The sequence below is a fragment of the Gekko japonicus genome, unplaced genomic scaffold (assembly GCF_001447785.1).
Source record: "Gekko japonicus isolate JY-2015 unplaced genomic scaffold, Gekko_japonicus_V1.1 scaffold806, whole genome shotgun sequence".
Lineage (NCBI taxonomy): Eukaryota > Metazoa > Chordata > Lepidosauria > Squamata > Gekkonidae > Gekko > Gekko japonicus.
The window spans coordinates 608,613-632,334 of NW_015160234.1; the positions used below are offsets into that span (position 1 = coordinate 608,613).

Genomic DNA, 23,722 nt, shown 5'->3' on the forward strand with positions numbered 1-23,722 from the left:
GGATCTAGGGTTCTGGTCCTTTGTGTCATAATAGGTGATTTGAACTACCCACACATTGATTGGGTCAATATGTGTTTAAGTTGGGAAAAAGAGATTTGAGTTCCTAGACACTCTCAATGACTGTGCTATGGAGCAGATGGTCACAGAACCTACCAGGGGAGAGGCAATCCTGGATTTGGTCCTAAATAATGCCCAAGACCTGGTGAGAGATGTAAAAGTGATTGCACCACTTGGAAACAGTGATCATAATGTTGTTGAGTTCATCATTTGTACAAATAGAGAATTGGCCAAAAAGACTCACACAACCATTTTTAACTTTAAAAGGGGTAATTTCTCTGATATGAGGGGACACGTGGGGAGGAAACTGAAAGGAAAAGTAGAAAGGGTCAAAACAATTGGGGAAGCTTGGGATCTATTTAAAACTACGATCCTAGAAGCTCAAAAAATATATATTCCGCAGGTTAGGAAAGGCACAAACAGGTATAAGAAAAAGCCTACATGGTTAACAAACAAAGTAATGGAAGCTGTAAAAGGTAAAAAGGATTCCTTTAAGCGGTGGAAAGCTAGTCACAGTGAGGCTGATAAAACGGAACACAGGTTATGGCAAATAAAATGCAAGTCTGAGGTCAGGCAGGCAAAAAGGGAATATGAGGAGCATATAGCAAAAAACGTAAAAACCAACAATAAAACTTTCTTCAAATACATTAGAAACAGGAAACCAGCCAGGGAGGCAGTGGGGCCCTTGGACGACCAAGGGGTAAAAGGAGTATTGAAGGATGATAGGGAAATGGCTGAGAAGCTAAATGCATTTTTTGCCTCCGTCTTCACTGTGGAAGATGAGAAGTGCTTGCCCACTCCAGAACCACTGATTTCAGGAGGGGTGTTGGAAGACCTGAGTCAGATTGAGGTGATGAGAGAGGAGGTCCTAAAACTGATAGACAACTTAAAAACTGATAAATCACCAGGCCCAGATGGCATACATCCGAGAGTTCTGAAAGAACTCAATTGTGAACTTGTGGATCTCCTGACAAAGATATGTAATCTTTCCTTAAAATCTGCCTCCATTCCTGAGGATTGGAAGGTAGCTAATGTCACTCCCATCTTTAAAAAGGGTTCCAGAGGAGATCCGGGAAATTACAGGCCAGTCAGTCTGACGTCGATACCGGGTAAATTGGTGGAAACCATTATTAAGGAAAGAATTAGTAGGCACATTGATGAACAAAACCTATCGAGGAAGACTCAGCATGGGTTCTGTAAGGGAAGATCTTGTCTCATTAACCTGTTAGTGTTCTTTGAGGGGGTGAACAAACATGTGGACAAGGGGGACCCAATAGATGTTGTTTACCTTGACTTCCAGAAAGCTTTTGATAAAGTTCCTTATCAAAGGCTCCTAAGTATCCCAATCGTCACAGGATAAAAGGACAAGTCCTCTTGTGGATCAAAAACTGGCTAATTAATAGGAAACAGAGAGTGAGTATAAATTGGAAATTTTCTCAGTGGAGGGTGGTAAGCAGTGGGGTACCACAGGGATCAGTACTCAGTCCGATGCTTTTTAACTTGTTTATTAATGCTTTGGAGTTGGAAGTAAGCAGTGAAGTGGCTAAATTTGCAGATGACATGAAGTTAGTTTTTTTTATGTTGAGCTTCAAGCCCACTTTTGCGCTCTCCTCTTTTACCCTGTCCATATAGATTAGATAGACAGACAGACAGACAGATAGTTAGATGTTGTTGTTCAGTCGCACAGTCGAGTCTGACTCTTTGCGACCCTATGGACCACATCATGCCAGGTCCTCTTGTCTTCCATCGTCCTCTGGAGTTTGCTTAATTTCATGTTCATTGCATTGCTAACACTGTCTAACCATCTCATCCTTTGCCGTCCCCTTCTTCTTTTACTTTCAATCTTTCCCAGCATCAGGGTCTTCTCCAGTGAGTGCTCCCTTCTCATTTGGTGCCCAAAGTATTTGAGCTTCAGCTTAAGTATCTGTCCTTCCAGGGAACAGTCAGGGTTGTTTGTCAAGGATTTTTTTTTTTATATTGGTCTCCACATTTAGGAGAGTATTATTTGTCTCTGGAGCAGGGATACGTATCAGTTTGAATTGAGAGCTGTGAATTTCTCTCAGAGTTTTGTTGGAAAATGTTAGTGGTGTTCACTGGAGGTGGCAATGGAGTAGATACATAGCCAGATGCATCCAAGATTTTCTCTCACAAACAGGCAGTCACTGCTTCCAATCTATCAACAGTTGCTGCTTTCTCAGGGACAGGAGCGCCCGAGGACGATTCTGTACCTCCTGTTCAAGGACTTCTTGATCAAGAGGATCAGTGTCCATGAGGTGAATCTCAGGAGATAGCAACAGCTTCTGGAAAGCATCATTAGGACCAAGTGGAGTGTTTTTATCTGTGCCTCTAGGAATGAGTGGTTCAATATTTTCGTTACAAGAAAACCCGCATGGGGAAAATTTCTTTTAGCCTTAAGAAAGCTTTTTGTTTAAAAATTAAATTAGGCAGTTTTGGACTGTTGAATGACAGAAGAACTCTTTGAATCTGAGATGAATTATTCAAAGGTCCCACAGCTTTATATCCACAGTTCCTGTTTGGAGACCAAATAGATCACGTAGATGTCTTTTAACCAGAGCAGGGGTCTTCCATGACAGAAATGCCCCTTTAAATTTACAAACAGTTAAACATACATGATGTGATTGCCAGATCAGCTGCCATGAATCTTGTGGTTTCTGCTCAAGCTGTTGGCTATAAGGCTTAATAGATCTCAAATCCTTTTTGGCTTGTTGAGGATCAGGATCAAACTTGGGGCAGTTCGGATCTGATGTCTGCAAAAGTAAGGACTTTACTGTTGGAGGTATTCTAGATGGAGTTAACCCCTTGGAAACATCTTTGCTACCAAGGGCCTTGTCACCAACTAGCCCTGACAGTAGGCCTGTAATAGAGTACAGAGTATAGAAAATTGAGCCTTCTGCAGATGAAGTTTATTGATTTGGCCACCAAGAAAAGCAGGTCTGCAGGCGTTTCAGTAGCCAAATTAACTGTCTCAGGATGAAATGCAGAAGGCTCAGTGGCTTCAGCTGCAGTAAGGTTAATTGAGCCACTATCAGGTACATCAGGTGGAGTATCCGTGATTAAACCTTCAGAAAGATTGTCCGCGTCCTCGCTTAATAGAGAGAAGCGGTTAAAGATGGGAATTTGAAAAGCCTGGGATGGTTCTGGGGTAGCTGAAGGAAAAAAGTCTTCAATTTTTGTTTGTTTAGATTCAGGAAATATGAATTCCTCTGCCTCCCGACCACGTTTATAAGATATCATATTATCTGTTTCCTCGTTCAAAGTCACTGCTATATTTTACAAACTCCCATCAGCTATTGAAGTACTCAGGTTAAATAATTCACAGTTCAGAGTAGTTAACTCCGTAGTTGGCTTAGTGTTTCTCAGCTGCTGCTGCTTAGCACACCAAGGATGTAAAAAATGCAACTGATTATCTGATTAGACTGAGCCAACTGAAACTGAATCCGATGAAGACGGAGGTCCTGTGCCTAGGTCACAGCGGACCAGGGTTAGGGACAGGGTTCCCTCTAAGCTGAGTTGGTGTGAGCTAGCTCACAGTTTTTTAGCCTCTGGCTCACACACTTTTGTCTTAGCTCAGGAAGGATGGCTCCAGAGCAAAGTAATTGATGCAGTAGCCCAATCGCTCGCAACTTTAATGACAGCAGCTCACAAGGCAGAATTTTTGCTCACAAGACTCCAGAGCTTAGAGGGAGCATTCGTTAGGGATCCCACTCCTGACCTTTGATGGGACACCATTGGTGCCAGCGCCAGAGGTAAGGAGTTTGGGAGTGCTCCTGAAGCCTCCTTTAACTATGTAGGCCCAGGTAGCAGCCACTGTCAAATCAGCCTTTTATCATCTTTGGCTGATCAGGCAGTTGCTTCCCTTCCTCGAATGCGATGACCTGGTGACAGTGATCCATGTGATGGTCACCTCAAGATTAGACTACTGTAATGCACTTTACATGGGTCTGCCCTTGTCTCAAATCCGGAAGCTGCAGCTGGTGCAAAATGCCGCAGCCAGGCTTCTGATGGGGATCGCTAGATGGGAGCACATTCAGCCTGTGCTGAAGGCATTGCATATCAGATTCATTTCAAGGTGCTGGTTCTTACCTTCCCCTCCCCCAAACTTTTTATTTTTGGATATAACCACATATTCAACATTACACTTTTCATTTCTTTTTAACATATATCCATTTCTCTTTTCTCCACCCCCCCTTCTTGTGACTTCCTGCAATGCTCCCCCCCCTCTTCCTTTTACTATTCCTCCATGAAATTACATTTTCACTATCAGATTTCCAGGTAACATTACGGTGCTGGTTCTTACCTTTAAAGTCCTACATGGTCAGGGATCTACATACCTGAGGGACCGTCTTTCCCCATATGTCCCCCAGAGAGCACTGCGGTCAGGGGCTCAGAACTGGCTGGCCCTCCCTGGTCTTAAGGAAGCTAGGCTGTCAATGATCAGGACCAAGGCTTTCTTGGTGGTGGCCCCAACCTGGTGGAATGAGCTCCCAGAGGACATCAGGGCCCTGCGGGACCTTTTACAGTTCCGCAGGGCCTGTAAAACAGAGCTCTTCCACCAGGCTTTTGGGAGCCGCTGCCACCACCAAAGAAGAACATCGAATGGTGGAATGGGAGAGGGCTCTGGATTCCGGAAACTGCCACCAACAGCCTAAAGAACAGTAAGTTCTACAAGAACAACCAAACGAACACTGTGAGCTGACTGGGAGCTGAGAACTGTGAATGATGGCTGCTACCGTTTATGGACAACAGTGATTACCAATGATTAGGTAAAGGTTTCCCTTGCTCGAAAGCCAGTCGAATCTGACTCTAGGAGGCGGTGCCCATCTCCATTTTCAAGCCGAAGAGCCAGTGCTGTCCTAAGACTTCTCCGTGGTCATGTGGCCGGCATGACTAAATGCTGAGGTGCATGGAACGCTGTTACCTTCCCACCGAAGTGGTACCTATTTATCTACTTGCAATTTCTTGCTTTCGAACTGCTAGGTTGGCAGGAGCTGAGGCCAGAGATGGGAGCTCATGCCATCATGCGGCACTCGGGTCTTGAACTGCTGAACTACCGACCTTCTGGTCTGCAGCTCAGCATCTTAACCTCTAAGTCACCGCGGCTCAGATTACTAGCACTTTATTATGGTTTTAGAATTGTTTTAATTGTAATTTATGTTTTTAATGTACTTATCTGTTTTATGTAAGCTGCCCTGAGCCAGCTCTGGCTGGGAGGGTGGGGTAAAAATTCAAATAAACAAATAAATAATAAATAAATAAATAAGCAACCAGAGCTTAAAAGACAACTCCAAGATCAAAAGAGAAAGTAAAAGTAATAAAACAGCTATGTTAAAAAGACAAGTTCCTGCTGTCAGAAAATAGGTTAAAAGAGATAAAACAACTTATCGTCTTGGAGTGGAGAAACAAGCGTCTGCCCTCCTCCGATCAGTAACCGTCAGGTCCTCTTCACTTTCTGCTCTTAGAGTGGTATTGTCTGCAGTCTGCTCTGTTTGGGCAAACTAATTGAGAGGGCGGTGGCGATTCAGCTGCAGGGTTTCTTGGATGACACTTCCATATTAGACCCCTACCAGTCCAGCTTCTGACCAGGCCACGGAGCAGAGACGGCACTGGTCACCCTCACAGACGACCTTTTGAGGCATCTGCATCGGGGCAGTTGGAACCTTTAGCATTTTATCTATCTATCTATCTATCTATCTATCTATCTATCTATCTATCTATCTATCATCTATCTATCTATCTATGTGTGTGAATATGACTAACATGGCAATGTGTGGATTTAAATAATGGGGATGGGCAGAAGGAGAAACTTTCAATTACCGATTATCAGAATCATGTTTCCATTCAGGTCTTGTTTCTGTTCCAGCTGTCTCAGTGTTCTTGTAAAACAATGGGTTTTATTTCGGTCACTTATTGGAGTATAAAATGCATTAGTCTTCAACATTTATTTCTGTTTTTAATGCACTCATGATGCTTTGTTTCTTAGATGTTGACCACCTCCCCTTTTAATCACTCATTCTGGTAAAATATAAATTAAAAATGTATTTTGGAAGGTCACAGTCTTCAAATCCCTTCCTCCAGAATAATGAAAATGAAATAATGGAATTTCTCCCACATACATTGTTCAAAATTATTCAAATCTATTCATTCTCATAGTATTTTAATCTTTGGTGGGTCTTTTTTAGAATTTATGGCAACATCTGTGGTCATAATCCAATTTACAGTTGATTTCAGTGGGACTGAAAAGCATGCCTAACTTGGTATTGAACTGTGGCAGTGAATTAGTAGTAATTAAAATACCACTTACAAATCAGATCTGAACAACTGCAAGTTTATATCTAGACAGTATTTTTCATTCCTTGTGGGAGATTTTTTTGTGTCCTGTTCTAAGCATAAAATGTGAGATTCAACCAATGATGTTGTTTGGAACCTTTAGCATTTTATAAACAGTTTGTGTGTGTGAACAAAAGACTGTGATTACTATTGCACTAAAATTGAATATCTCATTTTATAAGGGATTGACGGGACCTGATGGATCATTAGGCCCAGTTGGTCCAAGAGGTCAAAAGGTAAAATTAATTCCTATTATCAGATTTTCTTTCAGATTTTGAACAATTTTACAAAATTTCAGATTATTTTATTAGCTATTGAATCAGGGTTGTGTTATTAAAGAATCTAATGCTTAGTAATATACTCCATCATTTTATTCTTCTGTTCATTGCATAGGTGGGTTTTGTCCTCTTAATAATAATATAAAATGTATTTTACAGGGTGAACCTGGATTGCCTGGAGGCCGTGGACTTCCTGTAAGTAATGGATTTTCTATTATATCTATTTCCAGATCAGTACTATGAATTGCTTTTTGCTAGAACAGTGAAAAGGCAAGGGACAAACTCTGTTCCAGAATCCCTGAAGGGGTTTCTAGTCACTCTAAAATAAAAGAATATGGCAAAAAGGGCTGTTATCTTGAAATCAGTACACAGCAGATATAGTTTCTCTAATTCCTCTTAGCTTTTGTAACTCAAATTTCAGAAGTGGCCTCCAAAAGAAAGCTTCAAGTATTTAACAGTAGAAAGTAATTTTTTAATGCTGCTGACACTGTAGAAGACTTGCTATCAGGGATTCAAAGGGCATACTGTGGGGAATTTTTGAGCCCCTCATCACTAAAGCTCCTCATATACCTCTTAAAACTACCATATTTACTCAGAAGGGACCCTGAATATAAGATACCCACCCCCCAAAATCTTATATACACCCAAAAAAATTATTACTGGACATAACTGTAACTTGCAAGCAGATGTAAGATGACCCTATCTTTATTTGATGGCATACTTAGAAAACACATAGTGTTGCATTTGAGTAAATACTGTACTCTCAAAAGTTAGGGGTATGCTCAAGAGCTTGTAAGATAATATAAATGATTCCCAGACTTGTACACATAATAGGGTTGTTAAACATAGTTAGCCATAGTACACAGAATGGAGTGGTAGGCTGAAGGCAGTGGTGTGCTAGTAAATATTTAACAACCGGTTCTCTTGGGGGAAAGGTATGCATACACACACAACTGTATTATAAATTTTATTGAAATAAAGGATGTGTAGCACACAATTTATAAAAAATAATAAAATATTCAGTATTTTTATTGTAAATTCCATGTATCCAATTCTCACAGAATGCTTTTGTTGATTTTTGCTGAGCTCTAGTATCTGGCCAAAAAAGCTCACTTACAACATGTAGAAACTCAAGGTGAAAGAACTGTGAATGCCATTCTTAAATTTTATCATACAAAGGGGGCACATTACATTCCAGTGGCCCAAAAACTCTTTCAGGCAAAGGCAGTTGCACAAATGCTTTATGGCACCTTCATTGGTCCTTCAGCCTCTAGTTTTGCTTCCCTTGAGAGTGTCCAGACCAAATTTCTCAGAACAGTTCTACAGGTCCCGAGATGCATGCCGAATGCATTACTATGATTAGAAATGGGCACTCTGAAAATGGAAGCTAAAATTACTCTGAGCTTGCTTCAGTATTGGCTTAAAATAAATTTCCAGCCAATGGAGCTAACTCATTTGCTCTTGTTGGACAATTTTCAATCAAAATGGTTAAAATCAGTTCATAACAAACTGCATGTTCTTGGTTTCTCTTCCCAAGAGATTCTGACCATGCGCTGGGATCAGGCAAAGTTAGCTCTTAAACAGAGAATAATGGACGTGGAGAGGTAGGCAGATCTTGGTAAATATTCCAACTTTAGAGTGCCTAAGCAAATTAGATATCTGGTCCCTATGGGCTTCTTATCTCATTTAGACACCTATACGTTTAGGAAAGCCTTTACGTTAGCTAGATGTGAGGCTCTCCCCTCCGCGGTGCTTGAGGGCAGATATAGAAGGGTCCCATTTGACCAGAGGCTCTGCCAGTGTGATTCTGGGGAAGCAGAAACAATCCAACGTATGATGTTTAGATGCAACTGGTACAATAAGATCCAAAACAAATATATCACATCTTTTGTAAAAGAAGCATCTGGCCAGACAGACTGGGAGTGTTGTAACCGATAGCTATCTGATAAAAATTGGCCTATTTTAGGTATATATATATATATAACACACATATAATATTATATATATATTACTCCATTTTACCCAGATTTTAACACTCTGTATCCTAATGTGTTATGGTTATGTTGGCTCGATGCCGTAATAAATACATCTACATCTAGTATCTGTAGCCAATCAAAAGTTGCAATTCAACCATGATTTGACAAATGGAGTTGCAGCCCAATCCGCTAAGTCTTCTCCCAGTAAATTTATTGTCATTAAATCTAATATGCGATCTACTGTTGAACTATTTCTCACCTTCTTTCAAACTATATATATTGAACTGAAACCTCTTTCAGCTTCAGCACTACTGACTACAATAGGGAAGCATCCTAGAGCTCCTGACGAGTTTTCATCTGGCTCTCAAAATTCCTGAAAATTTAACAATCGGCCCTTGTGAGCCAGTACAAGCCAGCTCCAGCACACCACTGGCTGAAGGCCAAAACATACCTCAATCTGAGGGATCTGTCCTTTCCAGAACTAACGACCACACAGGATCTGTTAGTTTCAGTAACTGAAATAGCACTGGGCATAGGTTAAAAACCTACTGTCACCTTGCACTGTGGCCTCAGTCCAAATGAGAAGTGGGCTTGTATGGCCACTACTGCCCTTTTAAAAAACACTGTGAAGATCTGTTCACAGATTTCCCAGCATCTTAATTTTATTTATTTACTTCATTTATACCTTGTCTTTCTCCCCAGTGGGGACTCGAAGCTTAAATTGTTCACCTCTCTTCCATTTTATCCTCACAAATAGGGTTGCCAGCCCAGTGCTGGAACCCATAGGGGGATTGTGGTGGTTGGGTACCTACCTGATTGGTAACATGCCAACACCATTACCTCACTTCTGGCATTAACTGGATGTGTAATTTTGTTGGTGCAGCATTCTAGGATTCACCAAAGTCATATTGTTAAACCATAGCATTTTGAGTGACTCCTACAGCATTGTGCCAATATGATGACATCACTTCTGGTTCACACAGGAAGTGATGTCAAGAGGTCAGTGTGGTGCCAATTCCCCCTCCCCTTCAGTTTCTCCCATGCTGCTCTATCAAGTGGTGGGGTATGGTAAGTGCAGGGTGGGAGTTCTCCTGCCATAGTGGGACACCTGGAATCCCTGTCTACAGCAGTCCAGTGAAGTAGGTTAGGTTGAGATTATGTGACTGGCTCACAGTCACCCAACAAGATCCCATAGCAGTGGAGATTTGTACACCAGTCACCCAGATCCTAACCTGTCTTTCTAACCACTATGCCACCTTGAGTCACAATGTTTTAGCCCAGAGGACATAAAGTTCTGGACTATACTATATCATATATTTTATTGTTCCCTGATGTAAATAATCACTTCTGGCTAGGGAGCCCTCATATTCCTGTGCATCATGTTGCTTCTGTATACGTTTTCCACTTTGTACCTAGCTAGCAAGAACCCACATGTGCTATTTTTGCTATGATCTCCCAATGCAGGGTTGTCAATGACAACTTCCAAATCAGGGTGTCATCAGTTTAGGAGTGCATAGCTGGTAAACAAATAATATATTTCCCTGGGAGCTGACTACATGAATTTATAATAAAACCCTCTTCCCCAAATCCTTGCTGTATATTCCTATTAATGTAACCACAGAACGCATGAAGGGAGTGGTGTCAGGATCACACATACTCTTCTCATCCAGGTCCATGTGTTCATCTTTGCAAAGCCCCCTTATGTGTGACTCATCAGTGCACACATAGGAGTAATCCTGACACACTCTCCCTATTGAGATATATGTCAGGGTGATAGAGGTAGCAAGCAGTTACTATAGATAAGTTTGATCTGTTTGTCAGACCTAGCTGTCATGCTAGTAATCATGGTAATTACAGCCAGGTGTTTTCTAGCAGGTGTTGCTCTTTCAGGACTTCTTAGAGTTAGTGATTACATCACCCTGTTAGAGAATGGCTGTGGTTTAGCATAATAGCTATCAGCTTAGTAAGCTGGGGGGGACTCAATTCTCATAGACTAAGGCACGACATGCTGTTCAATAGCCTGTAAATATCTCTGTATATATTAACCTTTATAACTATATGAACTCTCTGTGCATCTTCATAACTGGTCAGTCTCCCACTTCTTATTTACAACACCAAATACTCCCATGCACTCAGTGGTCATCTAAATAGGGCTTGTTCTTTTCGCTATGAACTACCATTTCATTACATCTTGTTTAGAAAAACTTGTGCAGACATGTTTTATTCAGTCATCCCAGCAGTGAGGATGGAGGTGTACTTTAAAACTAGGGTGATGTATTAAAAATGTCTCAGTTTTGCTCATACAATATCTGCTGAAAGGTTTATTACTTTGTAAATGCAACATGTACTACAAAAATAACATTAACACTGTCTATTCGAAATACCTAGACATCTTTTAAAAAGCTTGTGTAGTCTCATTCTGAATGTTCCTAACGTTGGTATGTAATGACATCTAAATGTACACAAATATAAAAATATCCTAATCTTTTAATATTACTTTATTTGCAGGGAAAAGGAATTCCTGGATCTCCTGTAAGTTGTATTTTATCAGCTATCAACAGTTGATTGAACAACAGATCACAGTATTTCAATTAAATGACCTAATGAACTTAATCTTCATGTCATGGGCCTTTTTATACATACCATTTTTAGATGTAACCCTTTGTTCAAGTGGCTGTCGGGCAACTTTTTCTGCTCAGGAAGCTATTTATCTCCTGGGCTTGGCTCTTTCATATACAATTTCATCAACTAAGGTAATACATTTTCCAATACAGGGTCCTTCTGGAATAGCAGGGCTTCCTGGAGAAGTGGGCCGACTTGGACCCTCTGTGAGTATCCAATAAACCACTAACCTATCATTTCTTTGCCATTTACACATGTTTAACATGGATGTGTTCCAACATCCACTGATCCTAAGCAGCCCATACTTAAATCCTAAGGGCTGGGATACTGTCATTATGAGGGGGCTGTCAAATATGGCAGGCAGGTGATCCCAGTCCCAGCCCGGCTGTGTAGGATTGCTTGCTCTGGGGACTTCCACAAGAGGTGGTTACGATTACTTCCACCAATTCTTTTTGAAAGGCTTCATCCCACAAGATGAAAGAGAGGAACTGATTAAAAGACACCACAAATGCAGACATTTAGCTTACTACATAGTTTTGTAGGAAAATCTCCATAATAAGTGGGTAAAAATTGTCATCCTTTTTTGGGAACACAACATGTCTGGCGGTGATATTTTTTTCATATGCTGTAGTATGATATAGCAGGACTGTATCTAAAAATGGAAGGCGTTGGGATCCAAACGTGAAAAATAAATCTGGGAAGTCCTCATGTAGGTAAAGTGCCACCTCAGATTTCATGTTTGATTACATTTATTTAAAATTCTCATGTTCAAGGTTGTCCCTATGTTGCCAGTTTTCCATAGCAGAAAGAAAGCCTGAGCAAAAACCTCATTCATGCTCTGGTTCAGGGCCATAGTCAGGATTTTGTAATTCGGGGGGGGGCCTTTAAATAAGTCGGGGGGCACTGATGTAACAAAATAAAAAATAAAACAAAAATTTAAAAACGCACTTTTGCAGTGCTCGCAAGTCTGCTTGCTGATGCGGGGAAGCAAGCTGTGCTTGGGGAAGGGGTGGTGGTGGGGAGTCCTCCAGGTGGCCCAGAGAGTTGGGAGTCCTCCAGTTGGCCCAGAGAGTGGGGGGGGGGCTGGGGGCTGCATGGAAGTCAGGGGGCCAGGCCCCCAAATGCCCCCCTGTAGCCACAGGCCTGTTCTGGTTAGGTGTGATGCCCCGGGGACAACCGCCAAAACCCCTCCTTGATGTATCCACATAGTCAGCAATGACTATGTGGATACATCAATGAGTCAACATTCATGAGATGCCACGGTTGTCTTGTTTTATTTAAAGCTCACTTCCAGTCACCAGTTCCCAAAGTTAACAGGGATCCTGCAGCCTGGTTGATTTATCCCTTATTACCTGCTGTGGTCCTGGGTAACTCCTGGCTCTGGCCACCTTGTCTTCTGGCAGGGTAGACATCTGCCATTGCTAGGCTAACCAGGCCTGGGCTAGTGGTAGTTGTGGCTTCTTGACCAGGAATGGCATCTGCCTGGGCCAGGGGAGTCCTGTGTCTCTACCAACTGTGAAGAGTTCAGGCCAGGCTGGGTACTTGCATTCCCTGTTCCTAGCTGGTCCCAGCCAGCTACCTCCCCCCTACTTCCTTCAGCTGGGCCCTTTTTATCCTCCTTCACTTGGACCCACCCAGTTCTTGTAGCCCTGTGCCTATTCTTGAGTTGATCTTTTCTCCCAAGGAGACCTTTGCACTCTAGTCAAGTCTTCCCCCTCAGGAACTGGCCCTAGTTGTCCTTCCTCCTATCTGCCTCTGCCACGCCCTCACCAACCGCCAGGGAATCTCCTTCTGCCCTGTTTCTGTGCTGCTGGCATGCTTAGGTCAGTGTTCCACCCCTTCTCCCTCCTGGGCTGCAGTCCCCCTGGGGTTGTGACACCAAGCCTGTTCCATAATGTGGCTCAACTAGAGAGATGGCTGTTCGCTGTGCAACCATGTGGGTGAGCTTCATATGGTAAGTTGTTAATATGAGCATCTTACTGTTATTCAGGAGGATTTAAGTACCCACCATCAGTCTCCAAAACAAGGAGTTATATTAGTATGATTAAAACTCTCCCAGGTGGTGCATGCTTGAAACTGATGTACTTGCATTGCAAATGGCCACTTATTTATTTTAATTTTTATCCCATCCTTCCTCTGGGCAGCCCCCTTCTTCCCATTTTAGCCTCACAATAACCCTGTGAGGTGGGTTAGTCTAAAAGATAGTACTGGCCCATAGTCACCTAGTGAGCTTCGTGGCAGACTGGGGATTTGAATCCAGGTTTAGTCCAAAACTAACTACTATACTGAACCTCCTTTGTGAAAAGAAAAGCAGATGAAATGTAGCTTAGTGTAGCTTCTAATGTCCTGTACCTAACTCTGGCTGCTGTTGAGTGATTCAATTATTTGTCTTTATAATGGCTGCAGCCATGAATTCTAACACTTTAGTAATAAAGTTCCAAATGAAACGGTTGTATATCCTTTATGAAAGGGATGATAAGTGCTGTGGATTACTAAAACATCTCTTCCTCCTGTCATAAAAGTTATTTTTTGTATTTTCTGCGTGTGAATTTTCTTAAACTTTGAGAGCTGGAGTTTTATTACTGGTGTCTTCTGTGGTTGCTTCATGCTTATTTATAACAATCTTAAACATGTATCTGTTTTATAGCTCATTAATGTGACCTAATAAGACTTGTTTTAGGGTGATCCTGGAAAGAGGGGCCCTCCGGGACTACCAGGACCTCCCGGCCGCAGGGTAAGTTAGCAAATTTAAAATCCCTTTAGTCATCATGGCTAGTAGCCACTGATAGAGCCAGCCTCCACGAATCTGTCTAATCCCCTTTTAAAGATGTCTGTGCCTGTGGCCAAAACTAAGTCCTCTGGCAGCAAATTCTACATTTTGATCACTCATCGAGTGAAGAAGTATTTCCTTTTGTCTGTTCTGAATCTACTGGCCATCAATTTCATTGGTTGCCCTTGAGTTCTAGTATTTTGAGAGAGGGAGAAAAAGTTCTCTGTTTACTCTGTCTGACCTGTGCATAATTTTGTAAACCTCTGTCATGTTGCCCCTTTGTCATCTCATTTCTAAACTGAAAAGTCCCAGAATCTTTCTTCATAGGAAAGGTGCTCCAGTCCTTTAATCACGTCCTTTGAGAGATACAGTGACCAAAACTGCGAACAGTATTCCAAATGAGGCCTCACCATAGATCATTGTAATATTGGGTGTTTTATTTTCAATCCCTTTCCTAATAATCCCCAGCACAGAGTTTGCCTTTTTCACTGCTGTGGCATACTGGATTGACATTTTCACTGAGCTATCTGCTCCAACTTCAGGTCTCTTTCTCTCTTGGTCTCAGCAAGTTCAGACCTCATTAGCGTAAACACACATGAAGCTGCCTTATACTGAATCAGACCATCGATCCATTAAAGTCACTATCGTCTACTCAGGCCCCGGTCACACGGGAGGATTTGCCCCGCGAAACGGATGGATTGAGGGCGGATTAAACCGGCGCGATCAGATGCCAACATCTGGCAAGCATCGCACCTGCTCCCAACCCATCCCTTCCGGCTGAAAACGCGGTTTTAAAAGGTACCAGTAAACAAGCAGTATCTTCAGGAAAACGTGTGGTGCGGGCGTCTGATCAGGGACGTGCTGGTGGGCCGTCGCATCCAGCGCTCATCTGCGTCCCACGCATGTGCACAAATGTGGTGCGTCATTGTTGCCTCGCGTGGTGTGATCGGCTACCGGAGGACAAAGCTGCGGGGGTACGTGAGATCACGATAGCGTGCTTCCGTTTGTTGCGGCTCTAAAAAGCCACACTTCCCCCGCAGCTTTTCCTGCTGGTGTGACCGGGACCTCAGAGTGGCAGTGGCTCTCCAGGGTCTTAGGTGGAGGTCTTTCACATCACCTACTACTGATCCTTGAATTGGAGATACTGGGGATTGAATCTGGAACCTTCTGCATAGCAAGCAGATGCTGTACCCCTGAGCCATGGCCCCTGCCCATATACTTGAAGTTGGGATTTTTTGTTCCAGTTTGCATCAGTATCCACTTACCTACACTGAGGTTCATTTGCCACATTGTTGGCCCCTCACCCAATTGGTGCAGATCCTCCTGGAGCTTTGAACAATCAGCATCAGTTTTTGCCATCCTGAATGATTTTGTGTCATCTGCAGACTTGGCCTCAGTTCCAGATCATTTATGAACAAATTAAATAGCACTGGCCCCAGTACTGTTCCTTGTAGGACCCCACTGCTTATTTCCTTCCATTGTGGGAACTTTCTGCTTATTCCTATTCTCTGCTTCCTGTGAAGCCCTCCAGGGCCAGGGTACACGCCAGAACTCTGACACTTGCACTTTAATTGCTTGCTTTACAATGCCAACTCCAGACATTAGCCACCACTCTGTAGCCTAGCCAGTTCACCTCTCATCACTTCCATCTGTTCCCATCTAGATGCTGGACCAAGATTCCTAGCCTGAGTACCTCTCCCAGCTTCTTGAGCTTGTATCCTGGCTGCTTCACCTTTTCTATGGGGTTAAGCCAGGACGGGAGCAAATTGGCCTGGGTCAGATGGAAAGCATTCCTTCTGGCAGGCCCGTAGCTATTGTGGGGCATTTCGGGGCCCAGCCCCCTTAATTAAAAGCCCTGCCCCACAAAGAACAATGCCAAAAACCTTATTTTTGAGGAGAGACCCCCCCTCCTGCTGCCTGCTGCTGGTGGCTGCCAGGGTGAGAGCTCAGGCTTCCCTCTCCTTCCTACTGTGGAATTTGGGGAGTGGGGTTGGCATCATGGAACATGGGAAAAGAAAGCTCAGAGGGCATTTAAATGCCTTTTGAGTTCCCTTCCATGGGGCGAGAAAGTTTAGAAGGGGACTCAAGAGCGGCACCTTCATTAAATCTCTAACAATTGGAGCCTCCCCCTTTAAAGACAGGTATTCAGATTAATTTAATTAACTGTAATTTAAGTGCCCCCTTAAAAATGTAAATGTCCCCTGAACAAAAAACAAATCCTGGCTGCGGGCCTGCCTTCTGCCTTCCTTCTTGGCCAGGAATGGCACTGTTCAAGCCTCCAGGAAAACTTGGTGCACCAAACCTGACTCCACAGTTTCTTCCCAGCTTTCAGCTGGGGCCTTTTATCTCTCTCTCCCTGGCCACTCCTAGTACGTGTTTCCCTGTTCCAGCTCCTGAGTGAGCCTTTCCTCTTAAGGAGGGCTTTACCTCAGAAGACTCCTTTGCTCCACAGGCAACTAGAATGGGTTGGCCTTCCTCCTGGCTGCTCTGCCCTTGCTGTTGCTATTTCCCCTGGCTCTCTTCTCAGCTCTGCAATGGGGTGGTTGTCTTTATTAGGGCTGTGCCTTCTCTCCACCCCTTCTCCCAAAAGGGAACTGTATCCTGGGCTGTGATACTGCCATTTAATCCATTATTAATCCACGAGGACTTGTCCTCATATCCTATGACTCCTAAGCTTACTGGGGAGTTTTCAGTGAGGTACATTGTCAAAAGCCTTTTTCATGTTTAAGTGTATAGGGTTGCCATTCCCCAGTTGGGGGTGGGGGATTGCCTGGTTTTGTGGGCTCCTGAGGAAATCCCCCCCAGAGCAATGTGTGTGATGTCTATGGAGTCACCCTTATCTACATATTTGTTCACTTTCTCAAAGAGCTCCAAAAGGCTAGTTCTCTCTGTTCTCTCTGCAGACGCTCTGCAGAGACTGATTTTCTCTCAGTAGGGTTTGTTCCTATGTGACTAATAATTCTATATTTAATTACAGTTTCTACTAATTTGTCTGGGACCGGCATTAGACTAACTGGCCAGTAATTTCCTGATTCCTCTCTGAAACCCGCTTAAAAAAAATTGTTTAACATTGGCTACTCTGCAGTCTTCTGGTACAGCAGCTGATTTTACTGACAAGTTACATATACTAGTTAGTAGAAGGAAATTTTATGTATAGCAATAAACAAGAACTGAGCCAAAGGCAGCAAGATACATTGGACAAAATCTATATACTCTGATTCTCCTCCCTATCTTCAGCAGAAGAAACAGATGGCCTCATAGGGCTGGTAAATAAGGGCCAGGGAGAACAGACAGTTGGGACTATAAGGAAATACATTGGTTCAATTTTTTTTTGTTCCCTTTTCTGTCACTTTTTAAACTCTTGTTAATCTGTTTATTTCAGGGAACAGTTGGGCTTCATGATGGAGATCCACTGGTAAGATATTTGTCTTCCTTTGGGAAAAAAGAGTGTGCCTAAAGCTTATTCTTATTAACTTGTGGCTTCCTTTTCAGTGTCCCAATGCTTGTCCACCTGGCCGACCAGGGTACGCTGGGCTCATAGGCATGAAGGTAAGAGAATCTGCTGTGCTTAAATGTGTTGTAATTGCTGACAAATACTGATTGTGTCATGGTGGTTGCAGCAGACTGTTAGCCGAACTGCTTATCTATGCAGCAGCACGACTAAATGTTTGGGGTCCTTTTGCCTGTGTATACAGAAGTCCAAAACCAACCCAAGGAATTTCCCAGTGGTATTAACGGAGATGAGACTAGTACCTTGAAATCAAGTTGTTCTTTTTACTAAGTAATAATATTTGGTTCACATACATACAAAAACGGAATCACACGCACAATCATACAAGTTCCTCAGGGTTACAGGAGTAAGAAATAGTCACTTTTATACTAAAGGATGGGAAGGGAAGTAGCAAATACTTATCTGATCCGAAGCTTGACCTTCTCAATGAAGAATACAGGAATAAAACTAGAATAACTATAGGAAATCTATATGCACACGGTTGGAACCTGCCAAACACGTGTGGACCTTTGTGGCTGCAGTCCACGAGGTCAGTTAGAACAAAGACTTACTTGTACAGCAGAGCTGTGAGTAAATAACTTAAGAGAGAAGATGGCTAAACTACCAAACTACCAAACTCTTGTAACAGTTTTGTGAGCCTCTCTATTGATTCCAAAGGTTCTAATAATATTATTGCCAAATCATCCGCGTACGCTTGAGTTTTATATTCCTCTCCTTTAATTTTTATTCCCTTCACCCCCTCATCTTTTCTTATGGTGTTTAATAGCACCTCCAATGTGAATATAAAAAGTAGGGGGGAGAGGGGGCATCCTTGCCTTGTGCCCTTACCAATGTTTATTTCAGAAGTCATGTCTCCATTTATCATGACTCTAGCCTTTTGTTCAGTATATATAGCTTCTATAGTATTGACAAAAGCTTCTCCACAACCGTATGTTCGTAGATGTTCAATCATAAACTCCCAGCTGATGTTATCGAATGCCTTTTCGGCATCTAAAAATACTATTGCTAACTGTTTATCTGGGTGTGCTTCTGCATATTCCAGCACATTCAAAATTATCCTTATGTTATCCCTACCCTGTCTATGCGGTAAAAAGCCTGCCTGATCTCTATGTAATAGTCCTGCCAGTATTTTTCTTAAACGCGATGCTATAATTGCTGCAAAAATCTTGTAGTCAACGTTCAACAATGAAATGGGATGATAGTTCCGGATTTCTTTCGGATCTGTATCTTTCTTGTGTATTATTGAAATTAAAGCCAAATTCCATGAATCCGGTAATATTTTTAGTCGTGGAATTTCCTGTATCATCTGTTTAAAAGGGGCTGTGAGTTCATCCACAAAAGTAACATAGAACTCAGCTGGGAGTCAATCTGGCCCTGGCGTTTTATTTCTTTTCTGTTTCTTAATAGCTTCCGCTATCTCCTGGGGTGTGATTTCCTGATTTAATAGTTCCTTTTGGGCACTATCTAGTTTTTTCCCCTCCAATTTTCCCTTCAAGTATTCCTGAATATCCTTCAAATCTGACACCTCTTTCGTATATAATTTTTCATAAAATTGTCTCACAATCTCTTTCATATCTTGTATTGAGCTTTTTTCTTCGTTATTTTCATTACGTAGAGTCCTAACCCATCTCTTTTTTTCCTCACACCTTAGTCTATAAGCCAGCCAACGCGTGGGCTTGTTTGAATTTTCAAAAAAGTTTTGTCTAGTGTATAAAACCTTTTTGGCTATTTCTTGATTTAATATACAATTTAACTCATGTTGCAATGCTTGAATTTTTACTCTCATTTTATCTGGTGTCGCACTATTTTTCGCCTCTGCTTCTTGTTTACCTATTTGTTTTGTCAACTGGGCTATTTTTTGATTCTCTATTTTTCTCTTATATATGCTTTGTCGAATAAAAATCCCCCGCATAAAGGCCTTTAGAGTATCCCAAATGATGTTTATCGGTGTGTCAACCTGTTTGTTGAACTGAAAAAATTCCTTTATATCTTTCTTTGTCTTGTCTACAAAAGTCTTGTTTTTCAGTAGTGCATTATTTAATTTCCACCATGTTCTTTTGGGTACATCCGCTATTTTTACCATAACTGGACAGTGATCAGCGACTGTCATCAGAAGAATGTCTACCTCCTCTATATCGGTTAACACAGAGACAGAGACCCAAATCATATCTATCCGGGACCAGGACTTATGACGTCCAGAATAAAATGTATAATCTCTCTTGAGAGGATTTTTAAGCCGCCATATGTCTACCAAATTCCATTCATTCGCCATTTCTAAAAAGGAGCTTGGTAGCTCAGACCCTGAGCATTTTGCTAGTTTGTTTTTTCTGTCTAATGATTTATCAAACACTGCATTAAAGTCCCCTAGCACGCAGAGTTCTTCTGTTGTGTAATTCACTATTATATCCTGAATTTGCTCATAAAATATCCTTTGATTTTTGTTTGGGGCATATATATTTACTATTAACATTGTTTTGGCCCTTCTCTGAATTTTAACTATTAGGATCCTTCCATCTCCTGAGTCATAGATTAGCTCTTGGTTAGTTTAGCAGGTTTTAAGGTTAATGTGACTATATCTCAGATCATGACGAAAAACTGTAACAAACAGCAAGTTTTGGAGCTCAAGAAAAAAACGGGATTTGAAGCACCAAACAAAATTAAATATTTAGGTATTTATGTGACAAATAGATTGAGTTCTCTATTTGAGGATAACTATGGTAAATTATTAGTCCAAATTAAAACAGACCTAAACAAATGGGGGCAATTACTACTATCGCTTTCGGGAAAGGTGGCAGTTATAAAAATGAATGTCCTACCAAGGGTACTGTTTCTGTTTCAAAATATTCCGATTCTGGGGAATCTGACCTTTATAAATAAACTAGATAAATTGACAAGGGGTTTTATATGGCAAACAAAGAAACCCCGAGTGAAATTGAAATTACTGCAGGAAAAAATAGAACGGGGAGGCCTAGCACTACCAGATTGGCGGCTATATTATCAGGCTGCGGTAATGGTGTGGATACGTGACTGGGTGCAACTAAAGGAGACGAGAATTCTAAAACTTGAAGGCCATAATTTAGCAGCAGGGTGGCACTTCTACATGTGGAATACTAAGCAATCTATACCTATACATTTTAATCAACATTTTTTAAGGAAGGCTATGTTAAAAATTTGGTTGGAAATTAAAAGACAATTTTATAGGAAAATCGCGGCATGGATGGCCCCACTAGAGGCAATCTCAATACCGAACCTAATGTCGGCTGTAAGGTATATTACCTACAAAGAATGCTTAGATATAAATGGAAATTTAAAAACCCAGAACCAGCTTGAGTATAACGGTATTAGGTTATCATGGTGGGAGGGGAACCAAATTACATCTAGATATCAGAAGGATAAACAGATGGGTATATATACGGAGTATGTTGAAATGGATAAAATATTGTTGGGACCAAGAGAGAAACTTATCCGCAAATTCTATAACATCCTCCTGGACCAAAAAATGAAGGAGGGAGAATTAAAAGGAGGAATGATCTTGTGGACCAGAAACTTTGGACATAACATTGATTGGGTCAAATGGGGAAAAATATGGCAAGATTTGAGGAGGATGAAGGCTACAGCGATGAAAGAAAACCTTTTCAAAATGTTCCATCGGTGGCATTTCACTCCAGAAAGGCTAGCTAGATGTTACCCCAATGTATCAGACAGATGCTGGAAGTGTAAAATAGAAAAAGGGACTTTTTTCCATGTTTGGTGGTCATGTAAAATAACACAGAGATATTGGAAAGAAATTTATGAAGTTATTGCTCAGATAACTTTATTGAGAATACCATACGAACCAGAGATATTCATGTTAAACATTATGCCTAATAATTTAAAAAAAACGGATGAACATTTACTGATACATCTTCTTACGGCAGCCAGGATATTATTTGCAAGATACTGGAAACAGGAAATCATACCATCTAGGGAGGATTTTAGAATTAAAATAACAGAAATGGCTGAACTGGATAATCTTACCTTGAAGCTCCGAGGGAGAGATGATGATGTATTTGAGAATATTTGGTCTAAACTGTATAGTTGGCTACAGGAAAATGTTTAGTTTAAAGTAGGAAGGTGCAATTGTACTTAACAGAGTCGGGCCTGGGATCCTAGGTTTATGTGCCAGTTTACGTGTTGTCTATATGTCTGTTTTCAGTGTGTTTTCTTGTGTTTAAAATCTCAATATTAATAAAGTATTATTAAAAAAAAAAAGAGAGAGAGAAGATGGCTAGCGGGGTCCAAACTGTTGAACCTCACTTTATATAGGGGGGCTCTTGGGGGCTGGCATTGATGCCATCCTCCTTGTCCCTCCTACCTATGGTCCGTCCCAGGACCTAACACTATTGGGGTATTCAGTAATGACGTGCCTACCTAAGAGAAATGGGCAATATTGAAATCTAAACCTTTAACTCAGGGGATGCATCTGGTCAAGGTGTGAAGATGGTACCAAGGCAACCTTTGATGTGTAGAGAGATGTGGCTGGGTTTCAAGCCATAAAACGACCCATTTGGCAGGAAACTGTCTTTTTGGATGCAAACCAGATACCAAGGGTTACATGTCTCTCCTTACAGTTCAAGCATGGTGGTTGAAACCATAAAAGTTGTCATTTGTGCTGACCCACAATGGCGATGCTTTTCTTCTTCCTCAGGCTGGGGCCGTGTGAGTGCAAACCTCATTAGCATAAAGTGCAGGCAGAGCATCTCTTCGGGCATTCAGAGCACACAGCTTTCCCAAACCCATAGGGAGTCATAGTCCCAGTCCATGGCAGTGAGTTTGTGTGTGTGTGTGTCAGCAAACATAAATACATAAAAGCAAATATTCAGCTCATCTGCTAACAAGACCTACAACTGGTCAGTTATTAAAATTATGGCTACATTTCTATGGAGGGTCATGCTAGATCTGACAGGAATAACAGATGTCTGTCAGCCTTTTAAAGACAAATCACACTCTTCCCAGTCCCAGACTAGGATAAGGGGTTCTGTAGGGAGAGCATCTTCACTTGATATCACTAATTAAAAACACAACTTTTCTTTTAAAAGATAAAAATGCTGATATTTTTCTTTTAAAGGAAAAATGCTAGCACCCATTTCCCCCCCTATAAAGTGCTATGGTGGATAGTTCCATTTGCAAAACTGTGCAGGGGGATCAATCATGGATCTCCCAACATCTCCTCTTTTTAAGCTTGAAGCACCTGGGATGGCAAGTCTCTGCTGTCCCCATGGCTTGTAAAGCCCAAAAGGATGTTCTTCATTTAAATGTTCTTTTTCTTCCTAACTGTGCTACCCTGAATTAAGCAGTGGCACAAAGGTCAAAGGACAGCTTTCTGTGACGTGGCTTTGTTGTTTGACCTATATCAGCCATTTCAGGCTGTATCTCATTTCATTTGCTTATAAGCAGATTAAGAGCTTGAAGCATTTCCCCAAATTAAATGTGTATTAGGAAGTTGTATAAAAACTGGAAGAGTGATGCCCTAAGCCTTTGAAATTAGACTTGTAGCTTCTCTGGTTCCTGTCCAGTTCTAAAAGACGGAATTCTGGAAGTAGGATTATAAATAAAAACTGCAAACAGATGAGTCTTTACAGTCACCTCAAAGCTATAAACATTCATAGCATTCCTCCTTTGCCTGGCGAATGCACCAGAATGTAAACTGTGTGTTCAAATCGTCTAGCGGACAGTGGGCAGAGGAGGCCAGGTAACATATCCTGGAACAAAATTACATGATTGGCTCTAAGACTGCTTTACTCTTCAGATGTGAAAGAACTACATGCAGGTTTTTGGTCTTGTTTTTTAGGGTCACAAGGGTGCAAAAGGGGAGGCTGGTGAACCAGGAAAACAAGGCCATAAGGTAAGAAGAAATGGGATATTAATAAGTTAAAATTATTTGGAGAGACAGCAGTTTGTAGAGAAATAGTGAATTTCATCATGCATTTCTTAAAAAAGGAATAATTATCACCCACAGTTGATATCTCTCTAAACCATAGCCCACTTTCCACTCCACTTCTGATCAGCTTTGTTTGAAAATAAACAATACACCACACATTGCTCCACCTGTGGTGCTCCACCTAACATTAGTCCTTCATGAGTGCTGCTTCTGGGTAAGAGATACTAATATGCACTGCAT

The 23,722-nt window shown here is 41.7% G+C and overlaps 1 protein-coding gene across 1 annotated transcript in view; it reads left to right on the plus strand.

Moving 5' to 3' along the window:
• The window catches only part of COL9A1 (collagen, type IX, alpha 1), a 140,607-nt gene that overhangs the window by 51,372 nt on the left and 65,513 nt on the right, over positions 1–23,722 (plus strand). Inside the window, exons 12-19 of the mRNA XM_015412655.1 lie at positions 6,588–6,641; positions 6,843–6,878; positions 11,168–11,191; positions 11,434–11,487; positions 13,962–14,015; positions 17,434–17,466; positions 17,544–17,600; positions 23,393–23,446. Of these exons, the coding sequence (XP_015268141.1) occupies positions 6,588–6,641; positions 6,843–6,878; positions 11,168–11,191; positions 11,434–11,487; positions 13,962–14,015; positions 17,434–17,466; positions 17,544–17,600; positions 23,393–23,446 (366 nt within the window). The remainder of the gene's footprint in view (positions 1–6,587; positions 6,642–6,842; positions 6,879–11,167; positions 11,192–11,433; positions 11,488–13,961; positions 14,016–17,433; positions 17,467–17,543; positions 17,601–23,392; positions 23,447–23,722) is intronic.